Here is a 20248-nt window from a genome sequence, read left to right as displayed (position 1 = left end):
TTACTTTTTTTGTATTACACATTTATTCCACTAGCTTTGAGTGACACTTTTGAAAGACTTATGATAAAAAAAGAAAAATATGATGTTCTAATAATAATACATGTTCCTAAAATACGTGTCATAAAACATTATGAATGACATTCTTAAGCTTAATGATCACACGCTTAACATAATTGCACTATATTACCTTGAATAAAAACATGGTTTGCTATGAATAAGTGGGTTTAAAGAACACATTATGGTTAATATGTCATACCACATAGCTTATGTTTCTGCAGTGCTGAAAAAAAGGAAGGCCATGAGGGCAACCATATTGTCATGAGTATCATGACATCAATCGAAAGGATGAAAATCCCTCCCTGCCACTAAACTCGGAAGCCATCCATCAACGATGACTGCAACAACCTAATTGCAAAAGACGTGTACCTAACAGTAGTAGAACAATAATTGTCAAACCCCAAAATGTCATACATCAACTCAAATCTCAAACAAATAAACACAAAGACCAAAACCCAAAAGGGCATAATAATTTTTTGAATTAAGAAAACATTTAGAAAGAAAGAGAGTGGGAGGGAGGAGAGAAAAATCTCTTACTAGCACTTATGAAAATCAAACATGAGACACACTTTAGCTCATGCCATCTATTCAACCAACTACTCTATGCTAGATTTGAAGTTTTCATAACTGAATCTCTCAATTTGATATCTGGTTAGTTGTAAGTTCTTATGTCAGTGGGATCTGAATTTGATTTCCAAAAAAATAAGGTTTGAATCCAAAGTCCGAGCTCCAATCCAATTACACAAAATACCAAGAAAAGTCGGTAAAAAGCTGAATTCGTCTCGTAGTCCCCACCATTTACGTCCCTATCTCAAACGTTCGTGTTTGGAACAATTTGGGCCGGAACTCATGATCTGCGACGAATACGGAATACTCTTCTTTTCGTCATAGGAACCTTTTTGCTTCCGAAGGAAGAGTCTCCTCCTCTCAAGGGTCCTCGTCGTAGAATAAAGAATTCCTGTTTGATCCGCCATCAACCCCACGAATACATACTCTCCCTCTCTCTCTTCCCCCTCCAAAATCCAAGTATCTTCACAGTCTTCTACCTCTCTCTCTCTCTCTCTCTCTGGTTTCCTGTTGAGAAGAATCATTTCTGCCCTCTCTCTGGTTTTCACATTGGGGCGCGAACCCTCCTTTGTTCGTTTGCTGAAGGTGCGGACTGACCCACGTCCCGGGTGCACCTTCTCACATGGCTGCTGCCACCGACTCTTCATCGACTTTCCCGGCAACGCCGTCGGGATTCTCGGCAGACAACACCCAATTTCACCTCCCAGTTCCCGCGCAGAGTTCCTGGTCTCAGACTGTCCGGGACGATCCTGGGTCTCCTCCCGGCAAGCACTCCCCTCCTGATTCTGGTTCCTTGAGTCCGTCGGCGGGTTCGCCCCACAAGCTGCCCAATGAGCCCAACGAGGAGGGCTCCCCGTCCTTGAAGAAGCACGCGTGGAACAAACCGTGCAACGCGCCAGGCACGCCGGTGGTGGATGCCGTTGCCGTCATAGGGGCTGCGTCCTGGCCGGCGCTGTCGGAATCGGTTAAGGCTTCTTCCAAATCTGTGGATTCCGCGAAGCCGCTTGGGGACGGATCAGTGGCTTCGCAGGTGGGTTCTCCGTTCTCTCCGCTTTCAGTTCCCTCTGTAGCTTCAGGGATGAACTTCGTCATGGCGTTTGCCTTTTTCTTTTTGGTTTGTTGCTTTTGCTTTCCGTTAGGATCCAGTAATGCCACAAACTCCTCAGAGATCAGTTGAGAACTCAAAAGCGGAGGAAAATCCTAACCGTAACCATGAATCCGTGAACCGGCCGGCGCATCCCCACAGACGCAGTAATAACACGAACGGCGTCAATGCGATTTCTGGTGCGGAATCGCTGCATGATGCCTCCAGAAGACAAGAACAGGCACAGAGAGATCCATCGCGCAAGAGCAATTGGGATTCTGGATCGAAAGGGTGGGGTTCTCCTGGTCACAGTGGCAATGTTCATGCCCGAAATCCATTTAGGAAAGGCAATGGCCCGTACCCACGAGGTAACGCCCCCCACCATAGCAACCATGGGAACAGGGGCAATGCCCGTGACCAAGATCGAACGCACTATGAGTTGACCTCGAATCAAGGTTATGGTGGTCGGAATATCCATCAGCAGCAGAGAGGTGGTCCAAGGAATTTCATCCGATCGCCTGCTGTCTCCCACTTTATGAACATGCATCGAGGTTATCCTACCCAGATGGTCTATCCTGGTGAGTAGCATTCTACTTTGATTTGGCAATGTGGCATGCCGTTTCTGCACTCTGATTGTCGCTTTCTTTCTGCTTGTAGATATGGGTACTCAATTATACTATGTTCCTGGAGCACCTGCTGAGCCTTTTCAGGCCGTGTCGTTCGTACCACATGTTCCACCTAATGCTTTTTTTTATCCATCAGTAGATCATCAGTTGCGCACTATGTTAGTTAGGCAGATAGATTATTATTTCAGGTAACAATGGTTAAGTTTCCTTGGGTCTTTCCGATTGTTGATATCGTCTAGTTTCTAATGTTGCTGTAGTGGTAAGGAGTGACAGGTCAGATGGGCTGTCTGGTGTCAGAATGTGATTGTAATTCTGGTTATTTTGGCCTGGTGCAGCGGTGAAAATTTGTGTAAAGATCTGTTCTTGAGGGAGAACATGGATAGACAAGGATGGGTTTCTGTCTCCGTGGTTGCAGACTTCAATCGAGTGAGTGATTTTTAGTTTTTATTTTTTAACATTTGATTATGTGGATGCAATGCTTAATATTAGATGCAATGCTTAATATTAGCAGTTCTTCGTTCAAGTGCTGAGTTTTTGCCTTTTGGAGGTTTACTTGGTTTAGCTTCCCCTTTCTAAAGGTCCTACTGCAACTGTTGATGAATTATTTAATTTGTGTTGGTTGTGCATTCACAGGTATTGGATTGCTCCTAACCTTTTTATCTTAATGTTGAAATGTGCCATCGTGTCTGATGATAGATTATAAGAGCTCTGTTAGGTTCTTTTTTCTTCCCTTCTTTCCCCAAGGCTTTGTAGTATTGCAGATGCTCACCTATTTTTAATTAGGTGTGAGGAGTGAGGGAACCTGTCTTTTCTGTGTTCTTTAATGTAAATAATGGTTTGGAGTAATCTCTGCTAGGTGGTTCTATAATCATCCAGAACTAAGTGTGACGTGATCCTTTGTGAACTTAAAGACCGAAAAATATACATAAGAAAACATGATCAGGTGTCCATTCCTGGGAGCCTGGATATGCAGATAATTAGGCAAAAAAAATTCACAGCTCATCATGCTTTATGCACACTCACTGCAGCCATATGTTGGACAATGATCGTAGCTGCAACTACCAGTTTGTATCTATTTCTTGTGTAAATCAACCACTTTCTTCAGTTGCTTCTGCTCTTCCATCCTCAATGTGTTTGTCTGAATGTCACATATCAGTAACAGTAGCAGACCATCAGCATTACGTCCTTCGGGCATGCTCCCAGCATTCTCCAGCATCATCATGTTGAAGGACATGACCCTCCCTGAAAAACTAAGGGAAAAGTGGCTGATCGGCTAGAATCACCTCCTTTATGCATGATTCAGCTGATTTGGCTGAGGATTGGCTGACCTTGCCCTCCTCCGTGATTTGGCACTTATGTTGAATCCAAAAGGTGCCTATGCAATTTGAATTGGCAGTTTTGAACCAATTTTTTGTAACATTTATTTTAATTTTTAATTAGTATTTTTTCGTTTATCTTATGCATATGAAAATAAAAATGCATTAATTATGCTGATACAACGACTTTTATTTGGTAAGAGCAAGATTTTACTGCATCTGAGCTTTCCCTGTTCACATGAATCTTTGAAGAAGGATCTTAATAATGTATTGCAGTGCCTTAAATTTCACGATATGGCATAGTGGTCACCCCCTTACTGCCAACTTCCCTTTGTTGTCAATCTTGCGGTCCTTGAGGTAGTTGAAAAGCAGGGTATTGTAGTGTCCTCTGTTTGTGTTCTTGATAAAGTATATTACCTTAAACAGTGCTTTGAACAAAAGTTTGAAATTCATGAAGTTCTCAGATACGCTCAACCTTTTTTTTCTTGAATAGTCATTAACAAACGCCACATAGTTTTTGGTTCCAGTCAGAGGAACGTATATATTTTTTTGAAGATCTTGTGATTCAAATACAAAAAATGTTTCCAAAATTGAGAGAACATGAGGGAATTATGGTATCTTCAAAATCTCTCTAACAATCTTGTTAAATTAACACTTTTAAGAAGTGCCAAAGCAACAAGTTTTGGAAATGCTGCAGAATAATATAACATTGTGTTCTAAGCTTTGCGGAGGCTGTCAGAGAAAATAATGTGCCAATGCTAAATATATCTCATATGTTAGATGATTTTGAAGATTGGTCTAAGATGAACAGATCAAGGTGAGGTTATGAACTGCCTCATCTTATGTACTGCATAGCTAAAGTCTAGTCTGGTGAACGCTAGTGATTGAGTACATTAGGTTTTCAAATAATTATCTGTAGAAAACTAGGGCATCTAATTTCCTTCCTGTCATCAGTTTTTTACATCATTGTAACAAAAATTCTTCGCGGGTAATTATCAACAAGGTTGTTCTTGGATCTACGTTTTAGGCTTTTAGCATTGTTTGTTTCTCAGAAAAAAATTAGAGATGCATAAAATTTAAACAAAAATATGAAAAAGTTTTTATGAAAGAGTAAATTTGGTATTAATTTTGTTCGAAAAGTGTTGATGAAGACAGAAGATAGGTGTCAACATTCAAAATAGATACTAACATTTTAAGGGGAGTACATATAGATAAGGAACTTTTCAAAAAAAAAGGAGGCAATACCGCCACGATATTTGTGCCAATGTTCTCTCTCTCTCTCTTTTCTGTCATATATATATATATATATATATATATATGTGTGTGTGTGTGTGTGTGTGTGTGTGTGTGTGTGTGTATTGGGGGGGAATATATATATATATATTTATGTCACATAGGTACAGGTACGGGTGTCGGTGTGGGTACAATTACTGACCATTTTAAAAAAACTTGGGTGCGGAATTGTGGCTATATATATATATATATATATAAAAAAACAATAAGAAATACTTGAAAAATATGTATAAAAATAAAGAATATACATCAACATAAACAAATAAATAACATAGAAAGTATATATCAACGGCTCTTGCAGCAGCGTGTTTAAAAAACCAATGAAAAACTTTAAACGTATGGATAATAGAGCAGCCCCCTAGTCAAATATGAACATCAATCAAATTTTCACATCCAAAGAATAGAATAAAAAGTAAGGTGAAAAAAATTAAATCAAAGTAAAATTAAGCAGTTTGGATCTATAGGTACCCAAGTATGCCCAAGTACCCATTTTGGGTATGGGTATGACGACTAAGGTACATGGACCTTATTGAAGTACCCATGTGACTTATATATGAGTGGGCATGATTTCATATATTTTAGTGGTTCTTTTCAATAAGCATGTCATTTGACTATGTCAAAGAAGCATGCTTTTGCATGTTAATTACATATCATCAAGTTGATTATTGGGCCTTGTATTTTTTTGCATTTCCATATTGGATGGATCTACATGAGCATTTTTGGCTGGGATAATGTTGCTTGGGAATTAGGATGGCTTGGTTTTGTTAGTAATGAACAGTTTTGTAATTTGGGCGTTAATGTGTCATGCATGGTGATCCATCTGAAAGATGACTCCAGTCTACCTGAGCCTCCTGCATGTTTTCTTTGCTCGAAATTCCATGAAATAGCATTTTCCAGCAATATTAAATATCCATTTGTCTAGAGAAAGAAAAGATCCCATCGGCACGTCTTTTGCAGGTTAAGCAGTTGACAAACAGCATTCCATTCATACTGGATTCTCTGAGAGGATCATCTGTTGTAGAAGTACAGGTATGCTTCCCATGGTCCACATGGTTACATGTCTGGGCATTGTTCTGAAAGTATCACTATGGTGGGTGAGGGTAAGGAAAACAATTTTAAAATAGCATCCACGGCATATTGAAAATGCAGGAAATATCTTGTGACTGTATCCTAATAATGTCATCTTTTATCGCAATATTATTCTGAACTCTTGTTTATTTGCTTACTGAACAGATTTTTCGTTTTACTACTTTTTTCCATAAATTTCTTAATTTTTTTTTTCTTGGAATTTCTCTATATTTATTACAATATCTTTAATATTTTGAGCTTTTTGCCTTATTTGATATATAAATGAGATTATTGAGAAAAATTAAACTTCAAAGCTACAATACCAGAGGTTTTTTAGTTGTAATTGATCTGCATTGTAGGGCGACAAAATAAGAAGACGCAATGATTGGGGGACTTGGCTTTTGCCCGACGTGACTTCAACTTCCAAAGAAGGGCCAACTGCTGTTTCAGGTCCTGATGATTTGGTCTCACGAATGAGAGGAGTTGGACTGGAGGGTCCAGTACAGCAAAGTGAGGCAAGATATCCTCTCATAGAAGCTCGTAATGAGGCACTGAGTAGATCATCATCCACAGAGTTGAGCAGCCAACCACTTAACAGAGAGATGATGGGGCAGGACATTGCTCATTGTAGTTCAAGTGTGTAGGCATTGTTAATGTGTTAAAGTGAGGGTATGCAACATCGAAGAGAAGAGCAACTCGTACTGCTTGCAGAGGCAACAGTAGACGGTGGGTGGTGAAAATCTTGGCTTTGCATTAGCTTACTTGACTATTATAAAACTAGGTTGGTAAATCCCACATGAAAAGAGAAAGGGCATAAGAAAAGGTAAAAAAAGAGAAGTTGGCAAGGAGAATCACAGCTGATTTAGGTACATAATGACTGCGTTTAGGATGTATAGTTTAATTCTGTTGGTGTTTGCAGGTTGGAGTTTTTGTGCGCCAGTGGCTTCCAACAAAACTCATGCTGCTTCTTTCTTTTCTTTCTTTTTGGTTTCACTTTATCAGAAAAGATTTTTGGTGATTGTTAGAGGCGTTTTCCAACAAGAGTTTGGAAGTTTCCTGGAAGAGTAGAATAAACAGAGATTCCTTTGGGAGGCAGGGATGTCTATCATTTGATCACTACATCCCTCAACTCCTAATACCTTTCATTCTTGTGCAGGGAAAAAGAGCTCAGGCATATACATATAGAACCTACATACAATCACTTTAACCGTAGGACTGATTTTTTTATTGTTGAACTTTGATGAACTAATAATTGAAACCAATTTTCTGGCCTTGACCTTTCAATTTACTTGGAGCAATTATTCTTCATTTTCTATACATAGAGATGTCTCGTCTAAATGTCACCTCTTCATAGATTGTTCAGTCTGGAACCTCGTTTTCTTTTATGTGTGTTTTTATGTTCTGTCCCCTATTGGTCGCTGATGATGATACATAGGAGAAGTTTACTTGAAAGTTTGCGCCATGAAATTATAGAACTTTGTTAGATCCCTGCAGCAGTCTCGCATAAAAGTTCGTGCCAATTGACGCTAGGAATATCTTTTTCTCACAATCACGACCGACACGAAACAAAAATTTATTTCCACGAGTGTTTGCAGCGCCCAGGAGTTGGTAAATGCAGCTGATTGTTCAGTGAGGAACTGTGCCATCTTTCAAATGTATTATCAAAACCATTTCAAAGGAGAAACAAGAAGGTGCACTGTAGCGGTTGATCTATGCCTTGATGCTCTCCTTCTCCGGCTGCACGGGCAGGGTGAGACGAAAGAGCTATTGGTTAGGAAACTCCACATGTACCCCCACTTTCTGCACTTTGAGTCCTATTTAATGAGCGCCTAGTTCGATCTATTTTCCTCTACAAATGCTGGCATTGGTGATTTTTTCTATACACTTGTTTTTCTTTTCTTTTTTTATTATGATTATAAGGAGAAACCATACCCTTAGGTGGGGTTTGATGGCCTCGGATCTGAAATTTGCTGTCATTTAAGATCATATAAATCTTTTATCTACGAAAAGTTCCCACTTCCTTGTTTCAAATCTTAGGTTTTGGCCATACAGTGAGGATCTCAAATCTTCTTTTCCATATGGTAATAAAATATGGTGTTTGTTTATGATGTGGGTCTCACAAAAAAGAGATTTTAGATCAGTTGGAATTCGAGAATATGAAAAACACCTTTTAAGAATAGTCTATACCGCTTGTTGGCGGCGCAAAACGCTGAAGCATAGTGTTTTGGAATTTCTCTATGATATAGGCAGACTGGATATCATTCTTTGTGCTAACCAATATTGAGCGTTTGCTAAGAACATTGTCTTCTTGGTACATTCGCTTCTAAAATTGTTATATTTTGATTTCAAAAACTATGGTATCAATATGTCCAACGTTAACATCTATAATTACCATATATATCTTGAAACAAGCATGTAGCTCTTTTTAGGGTATATCTCGAAGCGGTCAAAGTCCCTCCTCCCTCTTTCCGCTTCCTCCAGAGTCTAGCATTATGTTGGGATATGGGTAAAGGGCAGGACATTCGTCAACTAAGCATCATCATGAACCATAGTGTTTTAATTACATAGTGTACTCCTTATGAAACACCTTCTATGAGGTTAAACTGAGGCAAACTAACATACTCATAAGAGTTCCACCACAGTCCTAAAGGTCATTTGACAAATAAAACACTAACATTTGTTAGTGTTTCATGAATCTGCTTCAATATTTAGGGGGATTCAACAAACATTCATAGAGTGTTTAAACTGTCAAACAAACCTTAAAATATTGAGACCGAACCCATTGCAGAAAACTTGCCTTCATCAGAAATTTTCTGCAGCAATGTAAATTGTTAAGTTATGGTTTTGAGATTTTGAATTTCGGTTCTTTCAAACTGTTTGGTGCCAAACTTGTTTAAACCCCACATGGCATTGGGATTTCAGCCTAATGTTGGTAAAACCCGAAAAAAGTGTTTTATGCTTGTGGAAGTGAAGCAAATGGTTTCAAAAACTTGGTGAAAGACAAGGACGTAGGTACAGATCTAGGTCGAGCTAAATAAAACAGCTCCACAAGACCTGTGTTAATTGAAAATTTGTTAACTATATGCTTAGTGTCTCATAGAAAAAAATTTCTTTCTCCACCCCTGTGAGAGATTAAGTGAACTTCTGAAGCACATCATTTTAAAGTGCAAAAAAAATTGCTCGATGCCAAACATCAACTGCTCAAACTTATATGATCTGAAACGAAATCATGATATCAATACTCTAACACCAATCTCTCTGTCTCATCTCTTTCTCTCTGTCTCTCTCTCTGTCTCTATATTTGGAAGGAGCGCAAACCTTCTCTTCGCCAGATTCTGTGGCTCGTCTTGTGCAAGGGAATGTCTAGTTTGCCATTCGGTTGAAGCGCTACTGTCCGTCTGCGGCTGGGTGACTGTGCCACTCCGTTTTTCCTCTCTCTCTTATTTTTCTGTGCATTGTATTGTACATTTCTTCTTCCTGCTTCTGTTTTTGCGGTTTATTTTTTGCGGATTGTTTTTGTACTTAGGGGACCTCTTGTCCCCAGATTTTGTTATATATTCCCATTTTATCGTCTCTCTCTCTCTCTCTCTCTCTCTCTCTCTCTCTCTCTCTCTCTCTCTCTCTCTCTCTCTCTCTCTCTCTCTCTCTCTCTCTCTCTCTCTCTCTCTCTCTATACATATTGAGAAAGATGCTTATAGTGCCAGCCCTTCCTCTCGAAGCCCATGCGCAGGCTAAAGCCGTGATACCAAGGTACAGAATCCCGTTTTAAGATCATGCTGGAAAACAACTCCTAGTTTTTTTTATTTCATACTACTTAAAAATAGGTCCTAACCTTCCTGAATTTTCCCGTCTTCTTTTGAGTCTTCTGAACTAGTATTAAATTAATGATAATCGGTCTGATTATGATTATAGAACTAAAGAAAGACCATTGCGACCTTGTCTTCTAAAATCTCAATCATTGTCTGCTTTGGGGTAAAATGGCGTTTCTAATAGGCATTTTGACTTAATGCATATAACATTTTTGTTTATCTATGTGAAAATATTTAATGGTATTGAAAGGTTACAAAAGAAGACCTGCCAACTAGGGGAAATGAATGGACCTTAAGGTCTTTTTCGAATGGTGGGTTGTTAATGGGTTGCTTACCTACTATTCAACCAAAGAAGATAAAAAGCTAGTTTTTCAGGGTGAATGCAAGATTTTACAGTTATTTTACACACTTTTTCCCTTTTTCTTTCTTTTACTTGTAGAAAGTGTCACTGCAAGAAACGATCATATGCAGACGGGATCACATGTTTGCAGATTGTCCCTACTCCATAGCCGTAACTTTAAGAAAGGATAAGGTAAAAATCTTCATGGCAGAACATGCGCTTTATCAAAATTTACCGGTGGACACTATGTTTCAGAAGATGGTAAGAGGGGAATTGTGAATGAATCAGGTCTTGATCCTGCCATTTTGTTGCTTAAGCTTTCCACAGAGACCTAGCAGTGAGACCCATTTTCGTGCTTGCAACTGTTTGCCTCCTGGTTGCATTAAGCTCTCTGAAGCAGCATGACTTCGTCCTAATTGTAAAGAAAAAAACAGGAAAACAAATATTTTTCTCTTCTGTAGTTGTTCAAACTTCAAAGCAGTTACAAACTATCAGTCAAAAAGCTTTGTCCAAATCACATTTTTCGCCATCTTCTCTTTTTAGCATTTATTCTTCTCACACTTCCGCTCATAGACACTCATAATATAATTATAATCCAATGTTCAATATTTTTACAACACTCTGTTATACCATCTTTCTAAAGATCTGTTGGTTTCTTACATAAGAAAATTTCATCGAACAGTGGCGCACTTAATGGTCCATCAAAGAGATTAGTGACACTTCCAACCGCACATATGCTTTTGGCTTGTTGCTTGTTCTGTAGTGTGTTAAAAACAGACAGTTTCTGTTTCATTCACTTTTACGGAAATTTTTTTGCAGGAAAGAAAAAGACATGGATCTGCCATCTTCTTTACTCTTTTGACAGTTTCTGTGGAAGCCGGAAATAAAAAGCCAATTTGCAAAAGAAAAAGAGAAAAAAAGTTATTTTCACTGTTTCACTCTAAAGGAGTCATCAATCCCATGTAGAGAGCTAGAGCTCGACCATCGAGGCTAGAGGCCTTAAAAAGCAAAGTCCTGCTTTAGTGCTGCAATAAGGCAAGGGGTGGGGGGATTGCCAGTTCTGGGAATCACGTGAAACCTGAGGCAAGGGAAGAAGACTCTCGGTCTCTCTGCTTTAGGACACAGTCAGGTCCATTGGTACAAGACAAGCTCTCACATGAGAGAGAGAGAAAAAGAGAGAGAGAGAGAGAGAGAGTGGTTGGTTGCAGACAGACTAACGGAGGAAAGAAGGCCCTCGAAATGTTTGATTCTTTGAACTTTGAAGGCTCGTTGAAAGCTAAAAAGAAACATAAGAAAAGGAGTCTACTGCTGCCAAACGCATTATAGTCCCAAAGAATACATGATACAGAAAGATGACAGCACACAAGAGTACAGAGAATGATTAGAAACAAAACTATTCGCAAACTGTCTTCATGAACACTCCAGTAAGACAGGGAACCACGCTAAAATCATACAAGGACAATAATTAACAACAACCCAATAAAGAAGGAGAAGCAGGAGCGGTGTATATGTGAAAAAAAAATCAATAGCAAATGGCTCAGTGTGAAGCCCTCCTGCTGTATAATAAAGAGGCTTTTAAATGTGGCGGCCGCCGCCGCCGCTGCGGAAGGAGCCCAAGGCCTTGGCCGCTGCCGCTCTCAGCACGTATTGATGGTACGCAGCTGCTGCAGCCGCTCCGGCGAATGGGCCAACCCAGAATATCCACTGCCAAAAAACAGCAAATGATTCAAAAACATGATCAAATATGTTCATTCAGTCCATAATACTGCATATTCTTGTACTAAAAAGCAAGAAACCAAGTCCTCAAAATCTCTGAAACATCAACAACCAAGAAACAGCAAATGGTTCCAACAAAAAACAGTGCAAAATACGTTCTTGTAATTCACATTTTTGTATAAGAAAGCAGAAAAAAGTCCAGAAAAAGCTCTGAAACTTACATGCTCGTTCCAAATCTTTTCGTTGTCGTAGATAACAGCAGCGCCGAGGCTCCTGGCCGGGTTGATGCCCGTTCCGGTGATGGGGATGGTGGCGATATGAACCATAAACACTGCAAAGCCGATTGGCAATGGCGCCAGGACCTGCACAGCAGAAAATCAGACTTGATAGCTAGAAAGAGAGAGACAGGAAGGGTGAGAGCTACGTACAGGCACGTGGGAGTCACGGGCGTTTCTTTTGGGGTCAGTAGCGGAGAAGACGGTGTAGACGAGGAAGAAGGTACCAAGTAACTCCGCTGCGAAGCCGGTGCCCTTGGTGAAGCCGGCGCTAACTATGTTCGCCCCGCCGCCGTTGAGCTTGTACAAGGAACCAGTCAATCCCTTCACAAGGGCGACACCGCAGATGGCCCCGAGGCACTGAGCCACCATGTACGCCACCGCCCTCACCAGCGACACCTTCCTCGCCAGGAACAGCCCGAACGTTACCGCGGGGTTTATGTGCCCTCCTGCCAACACCACAAAGCAGAAAACCATCATCAGATCAGAAAGCAATCATCCGTGAACGCCATTCCCGAGCCAACGGGCTCGACGAACGAGCGAGCGAACCTGAGATGCCCGCGGTGCAGTAAACGAGAACGAAGATCATGCCGCCGAAGGACCAAGCCACGCCGAGGGTGCCGACGCCTCCGCAAGGTTTGGCCGCGGTGGTCGCGTTGTTGCCGATGACGGTGGCAATGGTGACGTAGAGGAAGAGCATGGTGGCGACGAACTCCGCGATGACCGCACGGTAGAAGGACCAGAGCTTGAGCTCGCCGGGGTCGATGAGCGGAGCCGGGGGAGGGTCGACGTAGTCCTTCCCATGGTGGTGCGGCTCCGGCTCTGCAACCACGTCCTTCGTCATCGTCGGTCTCCGAAAGACGACGGCCTGGTGGGGAAGACGAGGAAGAGGAGGAGAACGTTGGAGGAGGAGAGAGTAGAGAGAGAGTGTGTGTGTCCGCGTGCTTCTTCTGCGTCTGTGCAGCGAGGGATTTTATCAGCGCAGCTGGTCGTCTTTTTTCATTTATCTTTTTTTTTCAGATATTTCGATTTTTTAAATCCTTTTTAGAGAGAGAAAGAGAAAATGGAAGCGTGGGTGAAGGAGGAGAGAGAAAGCAAAATATTTAAAATGTAAATAAGTATTGCTATAAATGAGTGGTTTAGTTCGAGAAATAAAGGTGAAAGTGCTATTTTTTGCTTAATATGTTTAAAAAGAAAAAGTAAAATTCCAGAATTTCAAAATATAAAACAGGGAAATCAGAAATGACTTGTAAGAGAAGGAGTGGCAATGAAATAAGGTCCAGAAAAATAGAAAAAAAGACAGGAGCTGGTCTCTCTCTTCCTCTAAAAACGTGAAAATATCTCGATTTCTTTCTCTCACTAGACTGGAAAAAAGAAAAAGAGAATGAAAGGCCCCGTTTACAAGGCATCCACGTGAGTGATACCTTGGCACCAACTACAACAAACCATCCAACGGCTATATTTTGCTTTTTTTCTCTTTTATATATATATATATGTGATTTTTTAAAATTTTTGGTAAAATACTAATTAGTATAAAGAAATAAAAAATAAATTGTTACAAAAATGAAAAAAGCAATTACAGGAACAAATAATTTTTTTAATTGGCCTAATTTGCTTTAATATGTAGCTTTGTTTCTCTCTCTAGATATATATGTTTGAAATAGTTGATGTGTTTGATTAGGACAAGGGTCAGCGTGCAAACCTAACGGTAAATGATATTGTATTACGCTGAAGTTAGAATGCTGTACGGTACCGCAAGCGTCGTTCATTCTCTCCCTTAATTTTTGTCTTCCGGTAAATCCAATCTCTTTTAATAATGGATTAAAAAAATAAATAAATAGCTGCATGCCCATTTTCTCTTTTGTTTTTATTTTTAAAATTTTCTGCTTTTTTTTTCCTTTTTTTTTCTCGAGCAGCAGAATATTTTGAGGGCGTATCGTCCTTGTAAGTGTTGCCCAGTACCGTCTCGGTTCGGTTCGTTAAAAACAACTTTAGTTGTTAAATCCACAGAACTAAAAGGTAATCCCGTTTTTTATGCCATTGGTGTCGATCGATACGCGCCAATGCATCGCGACCGATATTCCAATGCGTCTCAGTTTGAGAATCAAAACTGCCGTATCACCGATACGCGGTGATGTTTACAAGATGGCCTTCTTTGTCTGATTCGTCCGCAAGCGAATCAGCCGTGCCTACGAGAAAGCCATCTGACGTGACATTTACCCTGCACAAATAAATAAATAAATAAATAATAGTGATAATAATTTCGACCTCATTCTTAGTTTTTTTTTTCATTTTTATTTCTAATTATGTAAATTCCTCTCTCTCTTTCTCTCTCTCTTATTTTTGTTTTTGCTCTTTGTTCTTGTATTTAGGGTACTTCTTCTCTTTAAATTTTGCTATGAATTTCCATTTTATCGGTTCTCTCTCTCTCTTAGCTTTTATCTGCATTTATTCGTTATCTACGACCATTTACATTGTCTAAATTTGCTTATAGTTCATATTAAACATGATATTTTTTATTTTATAAATTGGGCAGTTGAAAGGCTTAGCATTTATGTTTTTAAAATATTTACTTCAAGAAAACAAAATTAGACATAAAACCTTTATTTTTTTGCATATTATTTTTAAGCTTACATCGACCTATAGTACATCCTTCAATTTAGGTGTTGTAGTAGCATCATTTAGAATTCGAAAAATAACACACAAGAACATAAAGGTGACAAGGAGATTCAAACATCAGACTTTTAACCCTTGTATTTATATCATATAAAATTAGATCAAATCTTGCAAGGCAAAGTATCTTAGTGAATTCGCAATGCCGTAATGAATAAGATTGAGACTTTTGGGTATTTAAAATGTTTTTTTTTTTTTTCATAAAACTAGATTCATTGGTGCAATCTTCTTAATTGGATACTTATGAGTTAACATAAAAGTCGTATATTCTTATGTGCATGTAAGATTTTATAGGTCGAAAAGATTGTGTAAAATATTTCATTAATTATGTCTTCTATATGTATCCGAAATAATAGCATAACCATATATAAGCCAAGGGACAGGTATCCCTCTAACTTGCCAAAATTTGTTATAGCCATGAATTTACATATTTGTTATCACTGTTTCCCAATTAAATTTTAAGGTGTGTTTGATAGACTCCGATCTTGTTTTAATTCCTTTTTACATAGGAACTTGTTTGAATATCAACTTCGGTTTTTTAGAGTCACCAAGTCATTTAATCTGCATTGTACGATCTAACACGATGAACGGTTAAAAAAAGAAGAACAAAATAGTGATTGATATTTCGTCAACTTAAATTAGACTCTCGATATATATATATATAGCCATTTTGAAAACCCGACACCACAAAAATGCTTGAATTTGTTTTAGGAAAAACACAAAGTTTTTTCAAGCACAAGTTATTCGAAATGTTTGAGGCATTCAATTGACATCCTGTAAGCACTCAATGCGGAAAAAAATGGAAATTCGAAAAAAGAAAGAAAGAAAAAAACTTAAAGCTGCTCGTTGATTTTAATTTTAGTGATATTACCCTATCAATAGTATTAATTAATTGTTAAACAATTTCTAGCCATATGATTCTTTATGATTAATTACAAGCCGGCCATGGAAAGGTCATTAAAATTTAAAAATATGTTACTATTAAGAGGACCACAAATCATCCATATTTTATGTCTTTTAGGACTCACCTACAACATTAATTGTGATGTCTAATTGCTTTGTGATTTTTTTTGCTGTATATATTTCAAAAAGTTTTGACAATAGAATTCCGAAAGTAACTCCTTATATTGCTTTATATATATATATATATATATATATACACACGCGCACACACACGAGACCATTAGGTCAGGAACAAAAAGTAGACCTTAATTGTTGTTAAAAAATTATTTTATATAAAAATATAAACATTTTTATATATTTATAAAAGACTATGTTGATATAAAACATGCTTTGAAGTTCAAGTTGTTTTTATAAAATGTATGGATTTTTTTAATCATTGAAATGTTGATGCAATAAAAGCCATTTATTTTTGTTTATCAAAAAATGCTATTAAAGTCCAAAAAAGATCAAATTAATATATATTTTGCATCAATCTATTCTTAACATCATATCAGCAATGTTTGATTGTAAACAAAAAAAAACAAAAAATCATACACACACATATATATATATATCCACATCTGTGTTGTTAATACTTAATACCGCATCGTATCAAAGTGTACCGGGTTGATACGAGTTGGTATACATGAACATGATGTATCGGTGAACAAACCGATACGGCGCCAATACTCAAGAATCGTCTGGTGTGAGAAATGGCCAAAGACCGACAGATGGCTTGAAAGAGAAATGAGGGTGCGGAAGGGAAAAATCTTAACGGTCATGTATTCCATTCGTGGTGAAAAATAGAGGCGGTCCCCCTCCCCGTCGCAAAAGGACAACGGAAAACGATATCCGCCGTTTCACCACACATGTGATGTGCCGCCGTTGCCTGTGCATCTCGTATCCGTTACCGGCCTCACATTTCCCAATAGACGACCGTGCCCTTGTACTTGGAGGATAATGACCAGAATGTCTTGATAATGCTTGAATTCCCAGTATTTTGCTTCTTTCACTTTCTTTTAGTTTTCAAAATCCAAAAAAAATCGCTTCTAAGCAACTTCTGATGAATTCATTCCCAAGTGTTCAACATTTTCAAATTAGTTTTTCAAATCAAAATTTTTAATCAAAATGAAAAAGTAAAGGTGCATTACTTTTTTTAATAAAAAGACACTTTGTAAGTATTTCATAAATCTGTCTCAAATTTAAATCAAATTAGAAATTAAAAATTTTTATATAAAAATAAATCAATATAAAAAAATTGAAGCAAAAAATAAGGAAGAAAAAAGTTCCACATGTCGACGTGGCACCCGTCTCTTATCGAATAAAAAGGAATGATATTCGATTTGAATTGGTTGATTCAAGTACGCTCGACAAATGTTTGCCATATATTCGGGTGAGCGGGAGACTAATCTCACCGCCTGAGTGGCGGCTGCAGCCTCTCCCATCCTCAGGGTCCAAAATGTTTGCCGCGTATTCATCAATCACAACTAAGCGCTTCCGACTAGATTGGACATTTGCATTTAAATTTCAACATTTAAAAGAAAAATAAAAAAAAAATTTGTTTGCTTCTCTCTTGTGATCACGTTTCATTTGGAGGAAAGGAGAATGAAAGGACAGCAGATTTGTCTTGTGAGCTCTCAGCCACCAGAGACCACCGTGAGGAGGAGGACTTTTTCCTGACGGTTTAATTCATCCGTCGTCCTTTCCAAGAATATGTGTGGTTTAATAAATCTTCCATTCCTTCCAAGAATATGTATGGTTTAAAATCTAATTTGGCAGATTTTTTTATTATGGAACAAAATGTTAGAAATCTTCAAAAAATTATTAAAAAATGCAAGACCCAAAGAGTGTGGTGTAATTGGTTGGGCGAGTTACTGGTAGGAGGCCGGTCACTGATTCAAATATGTGTGGTATTTATAAGTAAATAAATAAAATTTTGCTTTTAAATTTTAAAAATTTTAATTTAGCCCACATAAAAAGTTTGAAAAATCATATTTCTTCTTAAAATTTTGAAACTATTCAGTCAAATTTTTACCTCTACCCCCAGATATTTGGTTCTAGCAAAAATATAAACCTTCTAAAATGGAGAAAATGGAGATAGTCTCGAGGGTTTTATGCTCTTGGCAACCAATAAAATCTCTCCCTATGTAAGTGGTTTCCCTAAGTAAATAAAAAAAGTAGTAAATATAAATATTTATTAAAAATGAAAGTTTTGAATATTAAATATTAAAAAATTAGTATATGGCTTTCCCATGAAAAAGTTATTCAAAGTAAGGTCAACTTAAACCAGTCCTTTAATCAGCTGCCGTTTAAAGAAAGTGTGAAAGCAATGTTAGCAACAATTTTTGTGGCTGATTTAAGAGTACAAATTTATAGATTTTTAATTTAAAGGTGTTTTAATAATTATGTTATTTCAATTATTTTAAATATTTTTTATTGTTTTCTATGAATATCTTAACCGATTCGCGGAATCAGCAACGTCACCTAAGGCTAAAAGTAAATCTAAGTGAAATATAACGAAATCAATAATATTATAAAATATTACTTGTTGTACATTATTTTTATCTTTTTACTTCCTCTCGTTCCTTACTTACTTATGTGGCCATACATTAAATAAAAGTAGGAGACAAAAGGGAAAAGGGACGGAAATGTTGGCTGAGGAATTACTGTGAACTTTGGGGCCACCGTGGCCACTAAAAAAAGTGAAAGAGAAAGAGGGCCAAGAAAGAAAAATGAAAAAAAAAACCAAAAGAAATCTGGAGATATTTTTTTCAAAATTTCGAAGTGAAGGGGTTTCTCTAGAACATTCCTTTTCATTTTTTTTAGTGTAAAATCTGAAAAAAATCTAGAGATATTTTTTTTCAAAATTTTAAAGCGAAGGCCTAGAACATTCCTTTTTTTTTTAATCGTAAAATCTTATAAAAAAAACCTCACTGTTTACCTCATTGTCTTTTCTAGGTAAGGATCAACTTTTCATTATAATTTCAAATATGGGTCTCAATCTTTTCATTCTTAAATAGGAGGACCAAATTTACAGACATTTTATCCATACCTCAACTCTTATTTAGATGGTGAGGAAAATTGTTACGGAGTTTTAAACGGTGAGGACTTTTTCAGAGATATAATACGGTGACTTTGAAAAAAAAAAGTATTTAAAAAAAATTACTAAAAATTGGTGAAAAATAAAATAAAATAAAATAATAACACAAACGATAAAAGATAAATAGATTTGCAACAAATAAAAAATAAAACAAAATGAAAAATTTTAAAAATTTAAAAAAAGTAAAAAAATTAAAAAAACCGTGTTAAAAAATCTTTTTTTTTTTTTTTGTTTCGATTTTTAAAGTTTTAAACAGCATTTCATTTTCTCTCTTTTTTCATGTTTTTTTTGTGGAAAAAAACGTTTAATAACACACTTTTTGTGACTATGACGACTGAAACTAAGTGCTTGGCATTTTTCCAATTCAAACACTAGAGGTCTCATGATGCCCTTTTCCAGAAAAACGTTAGTTTTTCATGGATTGTCTCATTTCTTTGTTGAAGCTTTACGTGTGTTTGATAGTCTCGGATCAGATCTCACGTGAGAAACTCATATAAAATTTTACCATATTTCACCACTTGCGTAAAATTCAGGATTTGAAATCCCCAACATACAGTTAAAATCTTATATCCGAGCACAAAGAGGAGGAGGTATGACCTTAAATCATCAGATCTGATATCCTCATATTTCATTAAATCAATTGTAAAGATATGGTCGCCAGATGATAATAGAGTCATGTGATGCCATTCTCTTATCTTACTAATATTATCCACTTTATTTTTGTAGAAAGCACACAAATATGATCCAACGGGCATAGCATCATAGGTGGAGTCATAATTTTTTTACTAGAAAGACCAAATTAAAGTTTCTAAAATTTGATTAGGGCTGAAATATCATTTTTTAAAAACTTTTATATACAAAAAGTGAAATTTTCTAAAATTTACATCCAAACTTTTTTTTTTTAAAAAAAAGTTTGAGCCCTACGTTGGCTCCACCCCTGCATAACATAGCTGGTTGGGCATATGGTAACATACAAAGCATGTCATCGGTTCGATTTTTGTGAACGTTATTTTCTTAGACTTTAAACGGTGGGATCACGGCACTTTAAGTTGACAGATGTACCATACCCTACTTAAGTCTTAATGAAGCACGGGACCGATTCAAACATGTAGAATGGCAGATAGGGAGAGCCTTCGAGCCTTTTTTTTCATACAGTGAGTTGTGAGCCTCTTTAGTTTTACATAATTCCCCTACTTCAAGCTTCTGCTATGCAAGTAAAATTTCAAAAAGTTAGGCTGCTTTTGTAATTATGCCCAAATGATTAGCCCCAACTTGAAAATTGAACAGCTTGGATTCCTCTATTCAACACTCCTTCTTTCTTTTTAAAATTTCTATATGCTCATCTTCTTTAAATTTTTTTTTTAGTTACTTGTTATTTAAAA

At 37.3% G+C, this 20248-nt stretch overlaps 2 protein-coding genes across 3 annotated transcripts; one reads left to right on the top strand and one right to left on the bottom strand.

The window, feature by feature from the left end:
- Positions 1–944: 944 nt before the first annotated feature.
- Positions 945–7299, top strand: LOC116248704 (la-related protein 1B-like). Of its 2 annotated transcripts, XR_004171050.2 has the most exons (7): positions 945–1654; positions 1764–2286; positions 2366–2522; positions 2670–2760; positions 5901–5972; positions 6371–6737; positions 6931–7299. XR_004171050.2 is itself a non-coding variant. In XM_031621642.2 (6 exons), the coding sequence occupies exons 1-6, from the start codon at positions 1247–1249 to the stop codon at positions 6653–6655; spliced, it is 1536 nt and encodes a 511-aa protein (XP_031477502.1). In that variant the 5' UTR covers positions 946–1246; the 3' UTR covers positions 6656–7299. The 2 variants fall into 2 exon arrangements, 1 of the variants encoding a protein (XP_031477502.1); XM_031621642.2 differs by having other exon boundaries at positions 946–1654; positions 6371–7299.
- A 4150-nt stretch (positions 7300–11449) lies between these two features.
- Positions 11450–13116, bottom strand: LOC116248959 (probable aquaporin PIP2-8). The gene is made up of 4 exons (XM_031622017.2): positions 12701–13116; positions 12305–12600; positions 12098–12238; positions 11450–11864 (listed from the first exon to the last, which is right to left on the bottom strand). Exons 1-4 carry the CDS (start codon positions 12993–12995, stop codon positions 11736–11738), a joined length of 861 nt encoding a protein of 286 aa, XP_031477877.1. The 5' UTR covers positions 12996–13116; the 3' UTR covers positions 11450–11735.
- Positions 13117–20248: the final 7132 nt, after the last annotated feature.

The sequence above is a fragment of the Nymphaea colorata genome, chromosome 2 (genome assembly GCF_008831285.2).
Source record: "Nymphaea colorata isolate Beijing-Zhang1983 chromosome 2, ASM883128v2, whole genome shotgun sequence".
Classification (NCBI taxonomy): Eukaryota; Viridiplantae; Streptophyta; class Magnoliopsida; order Nymphaeales; family Nymphaeaceae; genus Nymphaea; species Nymphaea colorata.
Note: the sequence above shows the minus strand (reverse complement) of the source record. Positions and strands in the feature narration are given on the sequence as shown.